General features: G+C 44.6%; 1 protein-coding gene across 1 annotated transcript in view; it reads right to left on the bottom strand.

Annotated features, from left to right (window-relative positions):
• Positions 1–12,344, bottom strand: part of LOC142290318 (uncharacterized) — an 89,342-nt gene extending 76,998 nt beyond the window's left edge. The window contains exon 1 of the mRNA XM_075334278.1: positions 12,262–12,344. Coding sequence (XP_075190393.1) covers positions 12,262–12,300 — 39 coding nt within the window. The 5' untranslated portion in view covers positions 12,301–12,344. The remainder of the gene's footprint in view (positions 1–12,261) is intronic.
• Between the last annotated feature and the right edge of the window lie 8,964 nt (positions 12,345–21,308).

Below are 21,308 nucleotides of genomic sequence, written 5' to 3'. Positions count from 1 at the left end.
TGCCACACACGTGCTGTTTTTAAATGCAAGCACGGACGCAATAAGAACCTAACTGGTTTTTAGGAGCGACAATTACTGAGAAGTCTGACACTATCAGACACTGCTGACTGACGTGTATTATACACTAGACTTGTGCGTTATATAATAGTTTGTGCAAAACGCGCACCTGTACCCTGCCACCGACTGCCACACACGTGCTGTTTTTAAATGCAAGCACGGACGCAATAAGAACCTAACTGGTTTTTAGGAGCGACAATTACTGAGAAGTCTGACACTATCAGACACTGCTGACTGACGTGTATTATACACTAGACTTGTGCGTTATATAATAGTTTGTGCAAAACGCGCACCTGTACGCTGCCACCGACTGCCACACACGTGCTGTTTTTAAATGCAAGCACGGACGCAATAAGAACCTAACTGGTTTTTAGGAGCGACAATTACTGAGAAGTCTGACACTATCAGACACTGCTGACTGACGTGTATTATACACTAGACTTGTGCGTTATATAATAGTTTGTGCAAAACGCGCACCTGTACCCTGCCACCGACTGCCACACACGTGCTGTTTTTAAATGCAAGCACGGACGCAATAAGAACCTAACTGGTTTTTAGGAGCGACAATTACTGAGAAGTCTGACACTATCAGACACTGCTGACTGACGTGTATTATACACTAGACTTGTGCGTTATATAATAGTTTGTGCAAAACGCGCACCTGTACGCTGCCACCGACTGCCACACACGTGCTGTTTTTAAATGCAAGCACGGATGCAATAAGAACCTAACTGGTTTTTAGGAGCGACAATTACTGAGAAGTCTGACACTATCAGACACTGCTGACTGACGTGTATTATACACTAGACTTGTGCGTTATATAATAGTTTGTGCAAAACGCGCACCTGTACCCTGCCACCGACTGCCACACACGTGCTGTTTTTAAATGCAAGCACGGACGCAATAAGAACCTAACTGGTTTTTAGGAGCGACAATTACTGAGAGGTCTGACACTATCAGACACTGCTGACTGACGTGTATTATACACTAGACTTGTGCGTTATATAATAGTTTGTGCAAAACGCGCACCTGTACCCTGCCACCGACTGCCACACACGTGCTGTTTTTAAATGCAAGCACGGACGCAATAAGAACCTAACAGGTTTTTAGGAGCGACAATTACTGAGAAGTCTGACACTATCAGACACTGCTGACTGACGTGTATTATACACTAGACTTGTGCGTTATATAATAGTTTGTGCAAAACGCGCACCTGTACGCTGCCACCGACTGCCACACACGTGCTGTTTTTAAATGCAAGCACGGACGCAATAAGAACCTAACTGTTTTTTAGGAGCGACAATTACTGAGAAGTCTGACACTATCAGACACTGCTGACTGACGTGTATTATACACTAGACTTGTGCGTTATATAATAGTTTGTGCAAAACGCGCACCTGTACCCTGCCACCGACTGCCACACACGTGCTGTTTTTAAATGCAAGCACGGACGCAATAAGAACCTAACTGGTTTTTAGGAGCGACAATTACTGAGAAGTCTGACACTATCAGACACTGCTGACTGACGTGTATTATACACTAGACTTGTGCGTTATATAATAGTTTGTGCAAAACGCGCACCTGTACCCTGCCACCGACTGCCACACACGTGCTGTTTTTAAATGCAAGCACGGACGCAATAAGAACCTAACTGGTTTTTAGGAGCGACAATTACTGAGAAGTCTGACACTATCAGACACTGCTGACTGACGTGTATTATACACTAGACTTGTGCGTTATATAATAGTTTGTGCAAAACGCGCACCTGTACGCTGCCACCGACTGCCACACACGTGCTGTTTTTAAATGCAAGCACGGACGCAATAAGAACCTAACTGGTTTTTAGGAGCGACAATTACTGAGAAGTCTGACACTATCAGACACTGCTGACTGACGTGTATTATACACTAGACTTGTGCGTTATATAATAGTTTGTGCAAAACGCGCACCTGTACCCTGCCACCGACTGCCACACACGTGCTGTTTTTAAATGCAAGCACGGACGCAATAAGAACCTAACTGGTTTTTAGGAGCGACAATTACTGAGAAGTCTGACACTATCAGACACTGCTGACTGACGTGTATTATACACTAGACTTGTGCGTTATATAATAGTTTGTGCAAAACGCGCACCTGTACGCTGCCACTGACTGCCACACACGTGCTGTTTTTAAATGCAAGCACGGACGCAATAAGAACCTAACTGGTTTTTAGGAGCGACAATTACTGAGAAGTCTGACACTATCTGGACTGTTTTACACTGTGTACACCAGCCCCAGATATGATGAAGGCTGGTATACGGTCACCACTACCCTGCCTGCCTGCCTGCCTGTATACTGCTACAATAGTCCTGACAAGGACTCTTCTGGTCACTAGCCTGTATTCCGACCTGGCTATACCCTGCCTGTATATAGCAACAATAGTCCTGAGAAGGACTCTGCTACTGTACTCCGACCTGGCTATACCCTGCCTGCCTGTATACAACTAGAATAGTCCTGAGAAGGACTTCTGGTCACACTGTTTGCAGCCCTGCTCCGGAACTAACTTTAAAGGGCCGCAAAGCTTTCCCTGAATCAGCGCCCTTCTCCCTGCACTGACTGTCTGGATAGTTGTGAGCAGAGCACAGCGCGCCGGCCGATATAAAGGCTCGGTCACGCTGTGCAGGCCGGCCAATCACTGCAATTCCACAACTAACAGGGCTGTGGCATTGCATTGGTCTGACAGCCAATCCCTGCATGAGGGCTGGCTCTCAAAAGAGCGCCAACATGCAGAAATGAAGACCACGAGTACAGCACGAGTATCGCGAGATTACTCGGTCCCCGCCGAGCAGCCCGAGTACAGCGATACTCGTGCGAGTACCGAGTAGTGACAAGCATGCTCGCTCATCACTACTATAGATTAATGCTTAAAACATTTTGACTCATAAAGCAAAATTATTTTAAATGAAATGTGCTATAGAGATCAGCTGATCATTGCAGGTCTGGGTTCACTGAGGGATCAGCTTCATCATGAGATACCTTATTCAGCCAGTTATGCATTTGGTAATTATATGTGCATGGGTTGGATTCACCAGGGTGGAAACCACTCCTACAGATTAATTTACCATTCTGGTTTTAAAGCTGGCCATACACATCATATGGCAGTTAGCTAAAAGCTTGTTTAGCCAACTAATATCTCTCACAATCCCTCCATTAACATATACTCTCAGTTCGGTTGAGCGTGCATGTCTTCAGTATGAGGAGAATAGTAAGATGGTTTCAGACCCTACAGGAAGAACAAAGGGATCATGTTTTTCAATTCAAACTGCCCAATCCATCTCTACCCACTGACATAATCAGTCAAAAGTGATTTGGGCAGCACGGTAGCTTAGTGGTCAGTACTGTTGCTTTGCAGCATTGGGTTTATGTCCCAAAAAGGACAAAATTTGCCGGGAATTTAAAGGGATTAAAAGAGATTATACGGCTTATTTTGCCTTTTTCTTGTCATTACACTTATGGGCTACATTGGGGCAGGTAAGTAGATAGTAACTACTTACCTGCCCTGCTGTCAGCCCCTCTTCCCCGGCTCAGTAGTAGTAGTCAAGTGACCGTTCCTGCCATGATTTTGCTACTTCCTGTGAAGTCACGACGACAAGTGCAGGAGCTTATGCTTGCCTTGTAGACAGGCATCACAGGAGACATCATGTAGCCGCCCTGCTGGGCAGCTACAGTGCGTGGCGTCCCCGCCCCCCTTCTCTGCACCCTCCCACACACCCAATAGTGCAGGGGTCTCACTGCCTTTACTCTGCATGCAGCCCCCGATGCTGCTTGCAGCGTGCAGGCTCGTGACCCCCTTGCTGAACGCTGCCTGTGCAGGGGCCCATGCAGTCAGCGCTGTATATCAGATGACTGATTCACTGGTACTGTGCAGATGGGAGCGATGTATACAGCTATGATCAACTGCCGGCCAACTAGAGGTCAGAAGCAGATCATTGCAGTAGCTGTATATGTACCGCCCCTGCAGCAGTCAAACTGCTCGGGTCCGGCTTTGCCATTGCTCGAGGGTCTCCGTACCTGGAGGTTTGTGGTCACCCAAAATTAAAAGGGCGCTATTTACAGGGTATTAATGTTCATGACACCACCCGTGGTTCGCGGTAAGAAGAGTACCACCGCTGCCGATGAGAGTACCCCGGGGAAGATGGAGTGGGGCAGCCAGATGACGTTCCCTCCACGGGTAGGGTAGGGTAGGCCATGGGACTCTGGATGGTGGAGGTGTAGGGGAGCGTGGTGCAGGCCAGGCAGGGAGATTCAGGGGAGAGCGTACTCACTCAGACCGTATGGATGTTGATGCGACCATTAAGCACACTCTGACCAAGAAGTAAACCAAGTCTCAGGGTGTCGCTGCCGCTTCAGGGGGAGCTTGTCAGGAAATCTGTCCCCGTGGGTGTTGCTGATGGTTCTGGACCTGCCTCCATGCACTAGTTTAAATTGTTCTGAGTGACCCCTCAGCCTGAAGCTTTCGGGGTCCCGCTCCCTACGGTTAGTTAGAAGAGCTGTGCTCTCGATGGCTGACACTTGGGATCTCAGTGGGCCGCATAAGCTGGAAAGCCCTATTCCCCTCGTTGTGTTGATGCCTTCGATCTCTGAGCTCTTGGGGAAAGTTCATAAAGAGACTATCCTCAACAGGTTAATTATCAGGTTGGGTGAAGCTACTCACTGATCTAGGGTCCAGTACCCCGCCGTGCTCGGTACCAGTTCAGTTACTAGATTTTCCGGTGCCAACCATTCTTCCAAAGTCTGGCACCCCTCTCTAATACCCTGCGACTGGGTCTCCGACTCCTCCGGTCCCAGACCACCGTCTACGACCTAGCCAAAGTCTCCCAGGGAGCGCCAACTCGCTCCAGCTCCTCATTCTCTGAGGGCTACCACTCAACTACTCAGCCCCTCCCCTCAGTCTGCCTGACTCCTAGGCGGGTGGCCCTGCTTCAGCTAGACCACCCACAGGTGTGCCTGAAAGGGTGTGGTGTGAGGTGTGGCTAGGATTTGAATGCTGATGGGGCAATACCAAATGATAGGATCCCAGAACCATGGGGGGTTGAGCTCTGCACCAAAAGAGCAAGGAGTGCAGTACCCTGTGACACCCTTACTAGTTCAGGGGCATCACATTCCCACTTGGTTAAACGTAGCTCGTCCTCAAGCTATAGGACACCCAGAGGATTTATTTTGTTACTTTTTCTTTCAGTTAAAAAAAAAACCAACAAATTATGCATATTTATTCATACCTCACAGGGGAGGCAGTATACTTAAACGTTACGTCAAACTCCCAGAGTTCAATTACTAAAAACAATAACGGGGAATGCTACCGGTTGTAGCGGTAGTCAGTGGCTCATCCTGCTCTGCTGCAGCCCCTTCCTGCGACAGTCCATTCCCATTGTCCCACTCCCTTCAACCCACCACCCAAACAACCTGGATCCCCCGGTTCCTTGTGATGGCATTGAAGTCCTGGAGGTGTAAAAGACAACTCTGGTAGGTGCACGGGGCACAACTCTTTACAATGAGCACAAGTTTGTGCTGGCTGCTGCCAGTCCTGCAGCCATGATCCATATGTATAATAAGAAAGGGAATAAAACAAGGTCCATGCACCGGGTGCAAACATTAATCAGGTTAAGCATTCGGGTAATTATTAGTTAATTAGCATTTTTGCAACAATTCTCTTATCATTGGTTCTTAAAGTAGCAATAGCAACTTATAAAACATTGTAAAACTCAACGTTTAACATTGTAGCTGGGTTCCGCTACCATTACTGCTGCAAACAATCGGGGACAGCCAGCAACAGCGACCCCTCCAGGATGCAACGCTGCATCGGGCAATGGTGCTGTGGGCTCCGGACCCAAATGGCACCCTCACTTGCATGCTCCTCTTCTTTATTGGGATGAGCAGCGATTCTCCTCCTGCGCCGCTCTCGAGCAAGCACCTATGCACGCAGCTGCATCAGCCATCGCCAATGCCTTTCCCAATCATGGGTGTTGATGTCTGGCTTCACCTCCCCTATGGGAACTGGCTGCAAGTGAACTCATGCGGCCCCGGCAGCTACCGGGAGGCCACGCGGCGGTGGAGCTGGTATCTCCACAGGCGTCGCCTTCGCTGTGGTGAGTAAAGAAACCGGCTGTTCTGCAGCCAGGATTGCAGAGTCCGGGTGCTCCGTACCGAGGTATGGGCCCGGTGATGCGGCCGGGTCTGGTCGGGCCGGTAATGGGACTAAATGCGTTGCGGCCTGGTCTGGTCTGGCCGGTGGTTAGGCTGAAGGTGTCGCAGCCTGCGCACTTTTAACTGGAGCTGGAGGTTCCACTACCGGTGTTGGGGGTACCGGCTCAGCGTCCGCCGAGGGAGAGGGTGGCAGTGACTGGGTGATTGCGGTGGCCGAGGGCAGAACGGTCCCCGCGGCCGAGTACGCCGGGTCGATCGGAACTGGGTAGCTGCTTACCCGCTCCACGCGCGGGGCCTCCATCTCACAGGCCTGTACCACCATAGCCACCTGGTGTCCCTGCTCCACTTCCGCTGCTATATCCCGTCACGCCCCCTTGGTTTTCGGCAGCCAGCTCTCCAGCTTCCGGCTGCGCTCTCTGGACGAGTGCCGGAGCTTCAGCTTTGAGCTCTTTTGGTCGGGAAGATGGCGTTTAGGCGGAAAATGGCGGGAACTGAATTTTGACACCACAGCTTGGATTTTTCAAGGCGCACGTCACCCAGTTTAGTGGGTCCAGTCCAGATTCTGTTTGTGACACTAAAGTTTTCGAGGTGTACCGCCCCTGCAGCAGTCGGACTGCTCGGATCCGGGGTTGCTGTGGCTCGAGGGTCTCTGGACCCGGGGGTCGCGCGGAGGTCAGCTTGGGGGTCACCCAGAAATGAAAGGGCGCTATTTACAGGGGATTAATGTTTGTGACGCCACCCATGGTTCACGGTAAGGGGAATACTGCCGCTGCCGATGAGAGTACCCCGGGGAAGATGGAGTGGGAAAGCCAGATGACGTTCCCTCCACGGGTAGGGTAGGCCACGGGACTCTGGATGGTGGAGGTGTAGGGGAGCGTGGTGCAGGCCAGGCAGGGAGATTCAAGGGAGAGAATATTCACTCATGCCATATGGATGTTGATGCGACCATTAAGCAGACTCTGACACAGAAGTAAACCAAGTCTCTGGGTGCCGCTGCCGCTTCAGGGGGAGCTCGTCCGGGAATACGTCCCCGTGGGTATTGCTGATGGTTCTGGACCTGCCTCCATGCACTAGTTTAGAGTGTTAGTTAGAGGAGCTGTGCTCTTGATAGCTGACACTTGGGACACTTGGGATCTCAGTGGGCCGCATAATCTGGAAAGCCCTATCTCCCTCGTTGTGTTGATGCCTTCGATCTCTGAGCTGTTGGGGAAAGTTCATAAAGAGACAATCCTCCACAGGTTAATTATCAGGTTGCGTGAAGCCACTCCCTGATCTAGGGTCAAGTACCCCGCCGTGCTTGGTACCGGTTCAGTTACTAGATTTTCCAGTGCCGACCGTTCTCCCAAACTAAGTCTGGCACCCCTTTCTAATACCCTGCGACCGGGTCTCCGACACCTCCGGTCCCAGACCACCGTCTACGACCTAGTCAAAGTCTCCCAGGGAGCTCCAACTCCCTCCAGCTACTCACTCTCTGAGGGCTACCACTCAACTACTCAGCCCCTCCCCCCAGTCTGCCTGACCCCTAGGTGGGTGGCCCTGTTCCAGCTAGACCATCCACTGGTGTGCCTGACAGGGTGTGGTGTGAGGTGTGGCTAGGATATGAATGCTGATGGAGCAATACCAAAGGTTAGGATCCCAGAACAATGGAGGGGTTGAGCTCTGCATCAAAAGAGCAAGGAGTGCCATACCCTGTGACACCCTGACTAGTTCAGGGGCATCACATATACAGAGCACCTGGGAATCTGTCATTGGATATAAAGCGCTATCAGCTGCAGCTCCTGTTGCTGCTTGTGGCGTGCAGACCCCTTGCTGATTGCGGCCTCTGCAGGGGGCTGTGCAGTCAGTGCTTCATAACAGACGACAGATTCCTGGGCGCTCTGCGAGCTGACCTCTGTATATGTGACTCCCTGGCCTATCAGGTCGTCACAGGGTATTGTGCAATCTGCCCTTCTGTGCAATATCCATCTTCTCCTTGGTTACGGGTCCCTCACCTTTGCTGTTGCCAAAAACAAGCTAATCAAAATCCTAGGAACACTCTGCACCACACCCACCAGACACACCAGTGGACGGCCTGAGTGGAATAGGGTCGCCTACTTGGAGGGTTGGTTTAGGGGGGTCAGGAGTGTCTGGAGACAGACAGTTAAGCAGTGACTCTCGAGAGGAGAGGTCAGGAGCTGGGCTCCTTGAAACTACTAGGTGGCAGACGTTGGTCTGAGCTTGGTAGGAGCTGGACCCCAGTTGCAGGGAATCGTGACAAGGGGCACGGACTGTCGAGGAGGACAGCCGGTGGCCTTGTGCCATCACCGGACAGGGGCCAGGGCATGACTGGGTACGTGGACCCTAGGTCAGGAAGTAGCTTCAGGCATCCTGGCAATTTACCCGACGAGGACGGAGCCTTCAAAATCCATTCTCCACCCGCTCCAAAATCGGGGTACTAGTGCAACGAGGGGGATAGGACTTTCCACACATACGGTCCAGAAAATCCCAAGTGTAAACCCTGAGAGCAAGCTCACCAGTTAGCCATACTGGGGAGCAGGACCCGATTAGTTTTACACTAAAGAGACCAACCAGAGGACAAGGTGCCAAGGCAAAGGTCACAGACTAACAGACACGGGATCCAGGCATGCTCCCTCCCAGTGGCAGTGGTGTCAAGAACTTTGGTTTACCACAGTTGTCGGTGTCAGCGTTATTGGACTGAGTGAGTATACATGTGACCCTTACCGTCCCAATGGCACAACTCTGTCCTTATCACCGAGTCCCGGGGCTTTCCCCCTACCCGTTGAGGGGTTAAAACATCTGCCTGCCCACACCATTGTCACGAGTACTCCCAACCGCAGCGGTGGTACTCCACCTTACCACGCACCACGGGTGGCGTCACAAACTTTCCACACCATCCCCTGTAAATACACCTCCCCCTTTTTATTCGAGTGGCTGCACGACCCCCGGGTCCGGAGACCCCTCGAGCCACCGCGGATCCAGATCCGAGCAGCCTGGCTGCTGGCACGGGGGTGGTACATATACAGCTATGATAAGCCACCAGCAGCAGATCACTGGAGAAGCTGCATAGAGAGTGCAGCGCCTGGAAATCAGTCCTCTGCTATAGAGCGCTGACTGCACGGCCCTGCACCAGCAGCGATCAGCAAGGGGGGGGAGCTGCGGCCGCAAGAGGCAGGACACAGGGCACCGAGGGAACGAGGACAGGTGAGAAGGGTTTGTGTTTGTTTTTTTTGTGGGTGTGAAGAATGGCAGAGTAGGGGGCAATTCTACAGGACAGAGCCCTACTACAAGAAGAGGAGCAGGAAAGGGGCCATTACTATAAGAAGAGGAGCCCAAGGAGACATTACTATAAGAAGAGGAGCCCAAGGGGGCATTACTACAAGAAAACGGGGCCCAAGGGGACATTACTACAAGAAGAGAAGCCCACTATAGTTTGTGTGGGTGGCCTCTGAGTAATCTAGTTCCATCCCACACTCCAAACAGATACTAGTAGGGAATTTGAATTGTGATCCCCAGTGGGGACAGTGATGATTAGGTCTGAAAAAAGCTATGGAAATTGATGGCACTATATAAGTAAAAAATAAAATGAACTTTGGGAGGTCTCAATACACACACTTGCGTGCCTACTTTTAGAGCTTCCATAGAAGTGAATGAAAAGAGTAAGGATTTATTCACACATGAGTATTTGGTCAGTATTTTGCATCAGTATTTATAGGCAAAAGCGTGAAGGATGGATACCTGTTCTGTGTTTTGGAGATACTTCTGATTTTGCTATATAAATACTGATGACATACTGATTAAATATATTGATGTGAGTAAAGATGTCACGTACACACTTCTCAGCATGTGACATCAGTGTGTCAGAAATGGTTCATTTATCTCCTCTCTCTCAATTCAACACTCAACCCCTGTTATAGGCTACAAAGTGAGCAAAACCACACCACGACACAGTCCACACATGCTGCCACCACACATCAAATACACGGGGGTGAGGAGTCCCTGTAGTATACTATTGTCTGACAATCAACAGGGTTTCATACTCTCTCTAAGGCTATGGATTCTTTAGCGCATACAAGGATCAAAGTTATTATAGTTTTAAGCATTAATATAAAAAATACAGTGCTTACAATAAAAGTTATAAGAGATAAAGATAAAAATGACACACAAATATGCAGAACATTCCAAAAATAAAAAGGGAGAAATAACAGAAATACCTAAATGTTCCAGTCTAAAGTTGTCTTTTGCTTCCTTGGAGGGAGATGAACTCTGGATCACAACCAGCATAGCCAAGCCCTGCCCCCACATGTGAACAACTTCCATTTGTGTAACCCAGCTTTTTATAAGTCTGGTTCTGTGCTCATGTTTCCAGGATGAATTAGATAATAATATTATAGTTGCTAGTCTGTTACTGGTCAGTGCGCTAATTTAGGGGCAAGGACCTTGCATTTAAAAACTTTATTTCTCCAACCGTCCACCTTCACATAGTAATTAGGGAATCCAGCTACAATGACCAACTGACCACACTTTGAAGCTCAGAGTCAAAAGACCAAGTCTGTATTTTCAGTAGAGATGAGCAAACCTTTGGAAGTTCGGCTTGGAGGGCACAGTAGATAAGTTTCGGTTTGTGACCCCGACGTGAACTGAACATTAATGGAAGTCTGTAATTGGGCAGTTTGTGTCTCTGACCACATGCAGACAGCTATAAACAGAACAATTCCAGGGGAAGACAGGTGGGGTTTTTCATTTTTTCTTTTTCTGTGTGCACGCTACATCTGATCATGCTGATGTTACCCCAGTGTCAGCCATTCAAACACTGCACGCGGCTCGCACAGGGCTGAGCATCAATCATACCCAAGCACAGCGCTGCTCACGTGAGTGATTTGTACTCGTCACTCGCTCAAACTTCACACTCAAACTTTGTTTTCTTGGAAGTCGGTTTTCGAACCTGAACTCCAAACCTGTAACATTAGGTTCACTCAGCTCTGATTTTCAGCGAAACCCCCCTATGGTTCTGAGTTTCTTTGTGCAGAGAGAGTCATGTGGATGCAGACAAACTGATGTTATAGTTTCCCTTACAAATACCTTAGGCATGCATAGGAAGCATTCTAGTCTCTTCAGCACAGGAAGAGGCCCTGTTCTTAAGAAGAGCTGGCCCATAGATGAGACCTACATCTATCTTACATCTATCTATATGATTTATCATAAATGTCTAAGATATAAATACTAGGGATGATCGAATACCTCAAATATTCAGCTTCGCGAATATTTTCCGAATAGGTCGCCGCTATTCGACTATTTGCGAATATTCGATGCGCAATGTAAGTATATGGGAAACCTGAATAACAACTATTCGGAGCTATTCGAGCTTCCCATAGACTTACATTGCGCATCGAATATTCGCATAGCGGCGAGTTATTCGTCGAATATTCGAAAAGCCGAATATTTGAGGTATTCGATCATCCCTAATAAATACCCTTTTAAGCAAAAGGTAATATCATAAAATAATCACATTTTATAACATAATTGAGTGTTTCCTTTTGCATTGAAGAAGAAAACATAATGCAGGCACAGCTTTAACACTAAAACTACTGAGGTAGTCATTTTGACTACTTTGCACCATTTATTTCTATATAGGTGTCCCGAGTCCAGTAGTTCTAGTGTTAAACATACTGTATATGAATCTGGTCTTAAATGTAGTAAACCAAGAAAATCACTTTTAATGGGCCTAAATGAAATTCTAGAGGTATCCAATGCATAGGAGTGGTGTATCTTGAATGTGAAGCTGACATTTTCTTGGTTTCTCAGATGACACCTTTAACTACTTTTAGAAATACCACAGCATTGTCTGGCCCGTACTCTTACTTTGAATAAGATTTTGAAGGCATTTTAGCATTCACATTCTGTACACATCTAATATCATATATAATAACGAAGATATGTGTAAATGTGAACCGTTCAGTCTCCTGCCTCATCACAAGTATAATCAGCAGGATGTAAAAGAGCTATTCCTTTTCTACATTACCTGCATTGTGTAGCTTAAAGGCTTGCTGTCAGCATGCATCCAGAGTCTTTGTTCAGCATTGCCTTACGGCGGGAATGATTATGCACATTTTTTTGTAGACTTCACACAAAGAGCTCGGTGCAGATAGCTGCTGCTTCAGAAAGGATTGACTGGGGCCTACCAATAGCAATTCCTGTATATCTAGGTCACATAACTACACTGGTGACTGGGCAGAGAGTCACCTTATATCACAGTAGATCCTATTACAGTGTGATATTTCGAAGTATAAAAACAAAAAAAGATCAAATAATCTTAGTGTTTTAAACTGTTAATGTCGACATGAAACACATTTCACTTAGAGCCGATATGTAGTAGAAATATAAAAGCAAAAAAGTTCTCAAATAATATCTCCAGCAATAACCAGAACTGTAGAACTGGTGGAGGAAGGTTGAACTAGATGGACCTAGGTCTTTTTTCAACCTTAGTAACTATGTAACTATGTAACCATGTACTGCTGGAAATCATTAAAACATAGATGTTATCTTTATACAGTATATCTCACCTGAGAATTATCAGAATACACTTCTTCACGACGGTCAAGGCCTTGGCTCTTTTCCCCCTGATAAGTTTCCATTTCTCGTAGAAAGTTGTGGAGATTTTCATCATTGGTTTTAGTATGTTCTGGTAAAAATTCAGATATTGACATTTTAGCATTTGAATGACTCGAGAAAGAAGACCTAGTAAAGTTGGGCGGACTCTCTGTTTTTTTTTGCTCCAAATTCTGCCAAGGAGACCTAAATTTTACTTCATCACCCACAACATCATCAACAATTTCAGGATTTTTATGGTCATTTTCTAGGTCTGACCAGCTTCGAGTCTGTGAAAAACTTAGAGAAGAGTTTATTTCATCTTGAGACTTGCTTGATTTCAGTATTGTCAACCCAGGGATTTGAAAGGAGTCTTGAGAAAATATATTTTCACATGACCCGCCAATTTTGTACTTAGATTCCAATATCATCTGTTCGGTTTGTCTCCAGATTCCTTGTTTTAGGTCCTGGCCATCATGTTGAATAGTTTTTTCCATTGATATGTTCTTATCTTTACTTTTAATATTTGAGTAACTTCTTAAATCTTGAGAAGAAAACCGGACTCCATTAATGTTCAGACTGTTTGTGCTCTCACAAGGAGGACTTGCATTTACATTTATTTCCATAGTCCATATAATAATCAGTTACCACATGGAAACATAGGCGTCTGGGGAAAAAGAAAGTGAAAACTAATATTAAGCGATATGGAAAAGCAAAGTGAGTCATCATGTAGCCATCAATATTTCCAAAAATGTTGTATATTCCCCCATACTAGTACTGTGCTGTGTTATCAGAAACTATAGAGCAAAATCACATGACACTAAAAATTACAAATATTGGAGAGTTTTTGCACTTTTTCATGTCTTTAAAGCTATGTGCACACATTGAGTATTTGGTTGCAGAAATGTCTGCACTATTTCTGGCAGGAAAAACGCAGCGCAAAAACATACGTGGTTTTTATGTAGTTTTGAAGCGTTATTTGCATGCGTTTTTCATTGCTTTCAATAGTGGAAAATGCAGAAAGAATTGACATGCTGCAGATTATTTTCTGCACCACATCTGCATGGAAAAAAACCTCAACATAAATATTTGCTTGCAGTTTTATGACAAAACTGCACAAAAAAGCATAAAGAAAGTAACAAAAACGCACTGTCTACCCACAGACTTAAAGTGAAACGTGTTAAAGATGCACATATAGAAAAGACAAAGATTCAATGACTACTCCTTAAGAGAGAAAATAGCTAAACAAAGCTTCTTAATTTCCCATTTATCCACAGGAAAGTTTTATTAAATGTTTGTGCCTTGTATTGTTTATGATTATTGTACTTGTCCCTATTATGTATACCCCTTTCACATGTAAAGCGCCATGGAATAAATGGCGCTATAATAATAAATAATAATAATTAAATATTTATGTGGCCTACAATACTTTATTTTTTCATAAAGTTGATTTGGAACACTTTGGACCCAATTCATTTAGCCTGGTGTTTCATATAAGTCTTAATGATGGGAATGCCGGAGTGACAGAGCTCTGAATTAATTAAGTGGCATAGCACTTATTGAATTAGGCACATCTAATCACTGGCATGCACCTATGCCAGAAATGTTACCCTAGTCAGATGTAAGTTACCCCATTAATTTTGATGAATTTATCCCTGACTCATCTTTGCCCACTTTGGGGGGGCTGGACAAGGCTGGTGCAAAAACACCAAAAATTCTCTATGTTTTCGAGCAACTTTGTGAGTAGCATGCGAGTATTCTGATGAAGACACCTTGATGAATTGTGGCATTTGTCTCAGTCAATTGTGATCTACCTTAGGCTCAACCCGCCAAAGTCATTTACAAGATCATGTATAATGCCCCAGCAGCGGTCGAACCGCTCAGATCTGGACGTCGCTACTCTTGGCTCGAGGGTCTCCGGACCCGGGGACTAAAGGGTCACACCCGAATGAAGAAGGGGGGTATGTACAGGGGACATATAGTCCATTACGCCACCTGTGGTGTGCGGTAATAGGGAGTACCGCCGCTGCCTTTGGGAGTACCCGGGGTGATGGAGTGGGGCAGCCAGATGACGTTACCATCCACGGGTAGGGTAAGGCCACGGGACCCGGGATGGTGGTATGGGGTGCAGGGGGAAGCGCAGGCTCACTGTTTGCAGGGGTTAATCAGGTACTCACTCAGCAAGAAAGCAGACGATGATAACGTAGTAAACTAAGTCTCTGGGTGCCGTTGCCCTCTTGGGGAGCTCATCTGGTTCCCGTCCCCTGCTGTAATGCCTGGTGGTCCGTGGCCTGCCTCCTGGCGCTGTATTTTAGAGTGTTCAGTTGGCCCGTCAGCTTGGAGCTTTCCGGGCCCCGCTCCTCTAAGGAGCTCACGCTTGGGATTTCAATGGGCTGCTTTGCTTGGAAAGCCCTATTCCCCTTGTTGCACTAGTGCCCCGATCTCTGAGCTTCATGGGAACAGTCCATATAGGCCCTGTCCTCCGCAGGTTAATTGCCGGGTTGCTTGAAGCTTCTCCCCGACCTAGGGTCCAAGTCCCCCGACGTGCATTTGGTCCCAGCCCAGCTATTGAACTGTGGCTGCTAGCTATTCTCCAAGACTAGCCAAGCACCCAGTCCCAATCTCCCCCGACCGGGTCTCCGACTCCTCTTGGTCCAGACCACCGTCTGAGACCTAGTCTGCGTTTCCCCTGGGAGCTCAAACTCCCAGCTTCCTCGAGCTCCTCACTGCTCGAGGGCTACCACTGTTCTGACTTGTCACCTCCCACCTCCCTGCCTGACCCGTAGGTGGATGGTCCTATTCCAGCTTGAGCAGCCCACTAGTATGCCTGACAGGTGTGGTGCGAGGTGTAACTAGGATTTGTGGATGTTGGTGGAGGCAGTACCGCAAGATAGGGACCCAGAACCATGGGGGGTTGAACCCTGCATGGGGAGAGAAAGACTGTGCAGAACCCTGTGACGACCTGACTAGTCTACTCCAGGGCATCACACATGAAGGTCATAGAAAGTTGAATAAAATGATATCTTTATATCTACAGTCTGATGTCTTATTCCAGAGTAATCCACATTTTCTTAATATGTAAATGAGGTGCTAAGATCTATGGGCCGGACAATGATCTGCATGAGAATCTGCCACAACTTATTTTAAATGAAAGGGGGCATTTTCAGCGTGAGATATGTAGGTCAAAAGAGCAGACTGTCAGTTGTAACATGTCTCATGGGTAACGACTCCTTTCATTTAAAATATGCTCTGGAGACAAATTCTCATGCAGATCTGAGTCCGGCTCATAGCTCTTAGTAGCTAATTTACATATTAAGGAAACTTGGCATTTCTCTGGAATAAGACATCAGATCGCAGATATCAAGGTATACTTTTATTCACCTTCCTATGACCTACATTCCCATATAGACAGTTTGGGAGGGTTGATCTTACTGACATTCCCTTTAACATGAAATGGTCCTTACATACTGGGGTACATTTCATAGATTTCAAGGTAATCTTCATGGTGGTATTTTATAAAGTCTACCATTACACAAGTTGTGAATCTTATCTATTAATCATATCACAGTTTGTGGCAAAGTATTGGATGGTTAAGGCACAGTCTTTGTTGTGTTAGAAAGGTGTTGGGACATAGTTGTAGTCAATCAAAAACATATTCTAATCGATTTCCCAAAGCTGAAGTTTTATGGTGCCATTAATGAAATGCATTGGCTTCCACTGCCACTCTCTCCCCCGAACTACTCTCATTAAATTTGCTGAACCATACTTAACATTGCCCCCACTTCCCTGGAATAAAGCAAACAGTGTAAAGTTCCATTAAACACTTCAGCCCAGCCAAATGTTACATTATGTTTCATGATGACCCCTTTAAACAGCAATCAATGCTGGCAGAGGATCACCAAGAGGCTTTTGCTGACTAGGGTATGTGCTACAAAGTCAATGTAAAACATATCTAGCTTTAGGATTCTTTTTTTTGCATTCTGAAACATTAAAACATTAATGGATTTTAATAACCTGTTGTTCGTCTAAGCGAAACCAAGAGAGACTTACAAGAAATACAATAACTCAGCTGATGAGAGGTGCAGACCTGGTTTTAGCAATTGGGAAGGGTCTTGGCACCAACTAAAACCTACGACAAATCTCTATACTTGGAAGTTCCCTTTACTGTATAGCATTGCAGATGTGAAAAACAAATTATGATGTTAAATATGGTGCAAACACAGCTAAATATAAGGAAACAAATGAATGCTTGTTGTAAATATAGAAGTGCCTGCTAACATTTCACTATTTATTCCTTACACAGCAGGCTTGGGCAATTTGTATTCATTGCTAAGGTTTACAGGAGTTTTAGTGTAAAAACTAATGGATGTGTTTTAAGAAAGTTGTAGAATTTGAAGCCATAAACACACGAAATGCCAGGGAGATTGTTACACAATTAGCGCTGACTGCTGGGATAAGTGCAGTATCTATTTTTTCTTTCAGTAATGTAAAGGGTCATGAATAACAATAGGATTCCCATGGCGTATAGTAGTACACTTAATAAAAGGTATAGGCCATAGGTTACGCTTATATTATTCCTTTTTAGTAAAGCACATTTCCATTAGCACGATTAACAAAAATATAATATATTATAATAATCCATCCATATACACATTTTTAATATATATATATATATATATATATATATATATATATATATATATATATATACACACACCCATCACACACACACACACATATATATATATATATATATATATATATATATAAAAAGAAAATCATAGAAATACTTGAGCTTAACATTTTTTTCCCATCTGCTGTAAACCTATTATAATTTAGGCCATTATGTTAGGTTACATTTTATTGTAAAGAATGTAACTGCTGTCACTAGAGTCTTCGGAAAACCTGTGGAAAATTGTTGTGTAATTCCTACCTTTTCTTGATAAATACTGGCATAATAAAGTACATAGATAAAATGGTGTCAAGAATTATATTATCTGGTCAAACCTCAAAAGCAAAATATCTATATGCTCATATAAAGGGGGACACTTTGTTCTACACTGCACTACGGTATTAGATGGTTGAGGATGTAAAATATAATTGTGGACTTGTACCCTGGATTTCATTTTTATTTTTCAACTTCTTAAAAGAGAAACTGTCAGCAGGTTTATGCTTCTCAATTGGAGATAGCATAAAATAGGGACAGAGACACTGATTCCAATGTTGTGCCATGACTAGAATGCATTCAATTCAATTCACAAAAACATAAGTCCCCATTCAGGTTCATTATCTGTTAACGGAAATATTGGAGGCTTACATGTTACCAGTAGCACAAAGACTCTGGGAAAACGCTATATATCCTCCCCTCAAAAAAGAAATCCAGCAAAATATGTGGTAAAAAAAATCAAATGGCACTCCTTCCCTTCTTGTGGGGGTTTTCTGCTGTTATGGCACCTCTGGGGTTTGCCAATGTGATATGGCACCCACAAACCATTCCAACTAAATCTGGCACTTGTTCCCTTCTTCACTTTGCACTGTGCTTCAAAAGTAGTTTTCAACCACATATGGGTATTATCGTACTTAGGGGACATTACACAACAAATTGTATGGTCCATTATCTCCTGTAACCCAAGTGAAAATGAAAGATTTGGGGTTAAAGCAACAATTTTGTAAATGTAGCCTTTCATTTTCAAGGCTCAACGTTATAAAATTCTGGGTGTTCATCAACCATCTAAATAAATTCCTTGAGGGGTCTAGTTTCCAAAATTGAGTCACTTGTGGGGGAGATCCACTGTTTAGGCACATCAAGAGCTATCCAAATGCGACATGGCGTTCGCTAACGATTCCAGCTAATTTTGCATTCAAACATTCAAGTGGCGCAATCTCTCTTCTGAGCCATGCCGTGTGCCCAAAACAGAGATTTTTCACCACATGTGGGGTATTGGCATACTCAGGAGAGTACAACAAATTGTAAGCTTGCACTTTCTCTTGTTATCTTGTGAAAATTTGGGGCTAAAGTAACCTTTTTGTGGGAAAAATAAAACTTTCATTTTTTTCCTTCCGCATTGATTTAGTTCCTGTGAAGCACCTAAAGGGTTAATAAACTTCTTGGTTTTAAGTAGTTTAAGGAGTTTGAGGGCTGCAGTTTTTAGAATGGTATCACTTTTGGGTATTTTCTGACACGTAGGCCTCTCAAATTCAGTTTAAATGTGATGTGGGCCCTGAAAAAAATTATTGTGTAAATTTTGCTGGAAACAAGAGAAATTGCTGATAAATGTTTAACCCTTCTAACTTTATAACAAAAAAAATGATTTTTCAGAAATTGTGCTAATAGTAGACATATGGGAAATGTTATTTATTAACTGTTTTGTGTGTCATAACTCTCTTGTTTAAGGGCATAGAACGAAAAAGTTTGGAAATTGTGAAAATTTTCCCCAAATTTCCAATATTTTTAACAACGCTAAAAATATCGTCACAAATTTACCACTATCATGAAGTTCAATATGTCACGAAAAAAATGATGCTTCAAAAATGGAGGTGATGTAAAGTAGACACGTGGGAAATGTTATTTATTAACTATTTTATGTGACATATCTCTCTGATTTAAGGGCAGAAAAATTGAAATTTTGAAAATTGTGAAATGTTCAAAATTTTGACTAAATTTCTGATAGTTTCAGAAATATATATAAAAATATTGTTTTAATTTTACCAGTAACATAAAGTATAATATGTCATGAAAAAGCAATCTCAGAATCACCGGGATCCATTGAAGCGTTGCAAAGTTATAACCTATCAAAGTGACACTGGTCAGAATTGAAAAAAAAATGGCCTGGTCATGAAGGTAAAAACCATGCTTCGGCGTAAAGGGGGTTAAAAGAACACTGTTTACTTAACATTGTCCCACTGAAGTGTGTGGGACATCTCTGCAGTCCCCAGCCAAGCCAAAAATAAGTAATTAGCTTGCAGTTATATAAAGCAGTGTAAACATCGAGGAGTCAGCAGGGCTAGCACAAATTCTACAGCTTCATCAGAGCGCTGATAGGTGGGATGCTGAGAACAAGACCCCCATCAGTCTTACATTGATGACCTATCTAAGGCCCCCTTCTGTGGTATGTATGTTGCAGTTTTTATACGTACCAAGCTCACAGACATACGCAGACCCATTAAAATCAATCGGTCTGCGCACACAGCAGTGATTTCTCACTGTTTCCGTGCGGCGTACACGTGTGTCTATGTAATCCACATAGAGAAAAGTCTATTTTTTTCTAGCATCACTGATGTCCCACGGACCACACATGGTGTGGTCCGTGAATCACGCACCAGAAAAATCACGTAGTTTAAAATAAAAAGTTTTTTAAACTCACCTTATCCAGAGACGCTGTCTTCAGCCACTGCTGTCTCCTGCTTCCAGGCCTACTTATTATGCTCATGAATATGCACTGCACAGCCAACCCGGAAGTAGCTGCAGAGGGGAGACAGCAGTGGCTGGACACAGCATCGTTGGAGATATCAGTACCACAGACAGCAGCGGCGTGGACAGGGGAAAATAAGTGCATGATCTCTGTGTATTATCATGGATAGCACACGGAGATCACACATGTGCCAAAATCATGGCACACGGTGAGACCTACGCACCTTTATCACATCAGTGAAAAACGTGTGTGTTTTTCACGGACATGTGAAGGGGGCCTAAAGGATAGGCCATTCAAATTGTTATCCTGGAAAATCTGATTAAAACATTTTTAGCTGTTCTAAATCTAAAATATGTAAATTGCTCGCTACACTAAGGTCCTAGTATTGCACATTACATCGGAGAGATGTCATTCTGTGAGTGTACATACTGATACAAGCAGGAAAAGAAAACTAGAATAATGATTTTAGTATAATCTGATAAATATGCTTCATGGTAACCTCTTTAGTGAAACAGACTAATTATTCTCAGCTTTCTTAGTTTTTGTTAAGGAAATTATTAGTATTTAAGTGCCACTACTCTTAGGGATCTTACATGTGAAATTAATCCTTTAGATACATGTCCCATACATATAAGCACAGTGTATCTACGCAGACAATATCCGCCTCTCCTGGAGCGGCTGTGCACGTGATAAGCACTTTGGAAATGTAAAATAAAAATAAAAAAGAATGTAAGGAATTTACCGTAGCTCCAAACCAGCATTATATAAAACTACACAATTTAAGAGTATATGAACATTAGCAGTAAATAAAAACCATCTTACCTTATAATCCCTGAAACACGAGATTTTGACCCAGATGAACCTTAATGACGTCATTCCAATTTTCTCCACATTTTACCCTGTGCTGATTTTACAGAAGTTGGCACTTTTATATTGCCCACCCTTAGTATACGTTCTCAATTGTATTGATTTCAGTTATTGCCAGGATAAGTGTTCCCTACGCTAGTTCCCACTCCTTACAACTGAAATGAGTATTACAGGTACAAAAGATCCCGGACCAGGCAGCACG

The sequence above is a fragment of the Anomaloglossus baeobatrachus genome, chromosome 2 (genome assembly GCF_048569485.1).
Source record: "Anomaloglossus baeobatrachus isolate aAnoBae1 chromosome 2, aAnoBae1.hap1, whole genome shotgun sequence".
Taxonomy (NCBI): Eukaryota; Metazoa; Chordata; class Amphibia; order Anura; family Aromobatidae; genus Anomaloglossus; species Anomaloglossus baeobatrachus.
This window is presented reverse-complemented; position numbering and strand designations above follow the sequence as displayed.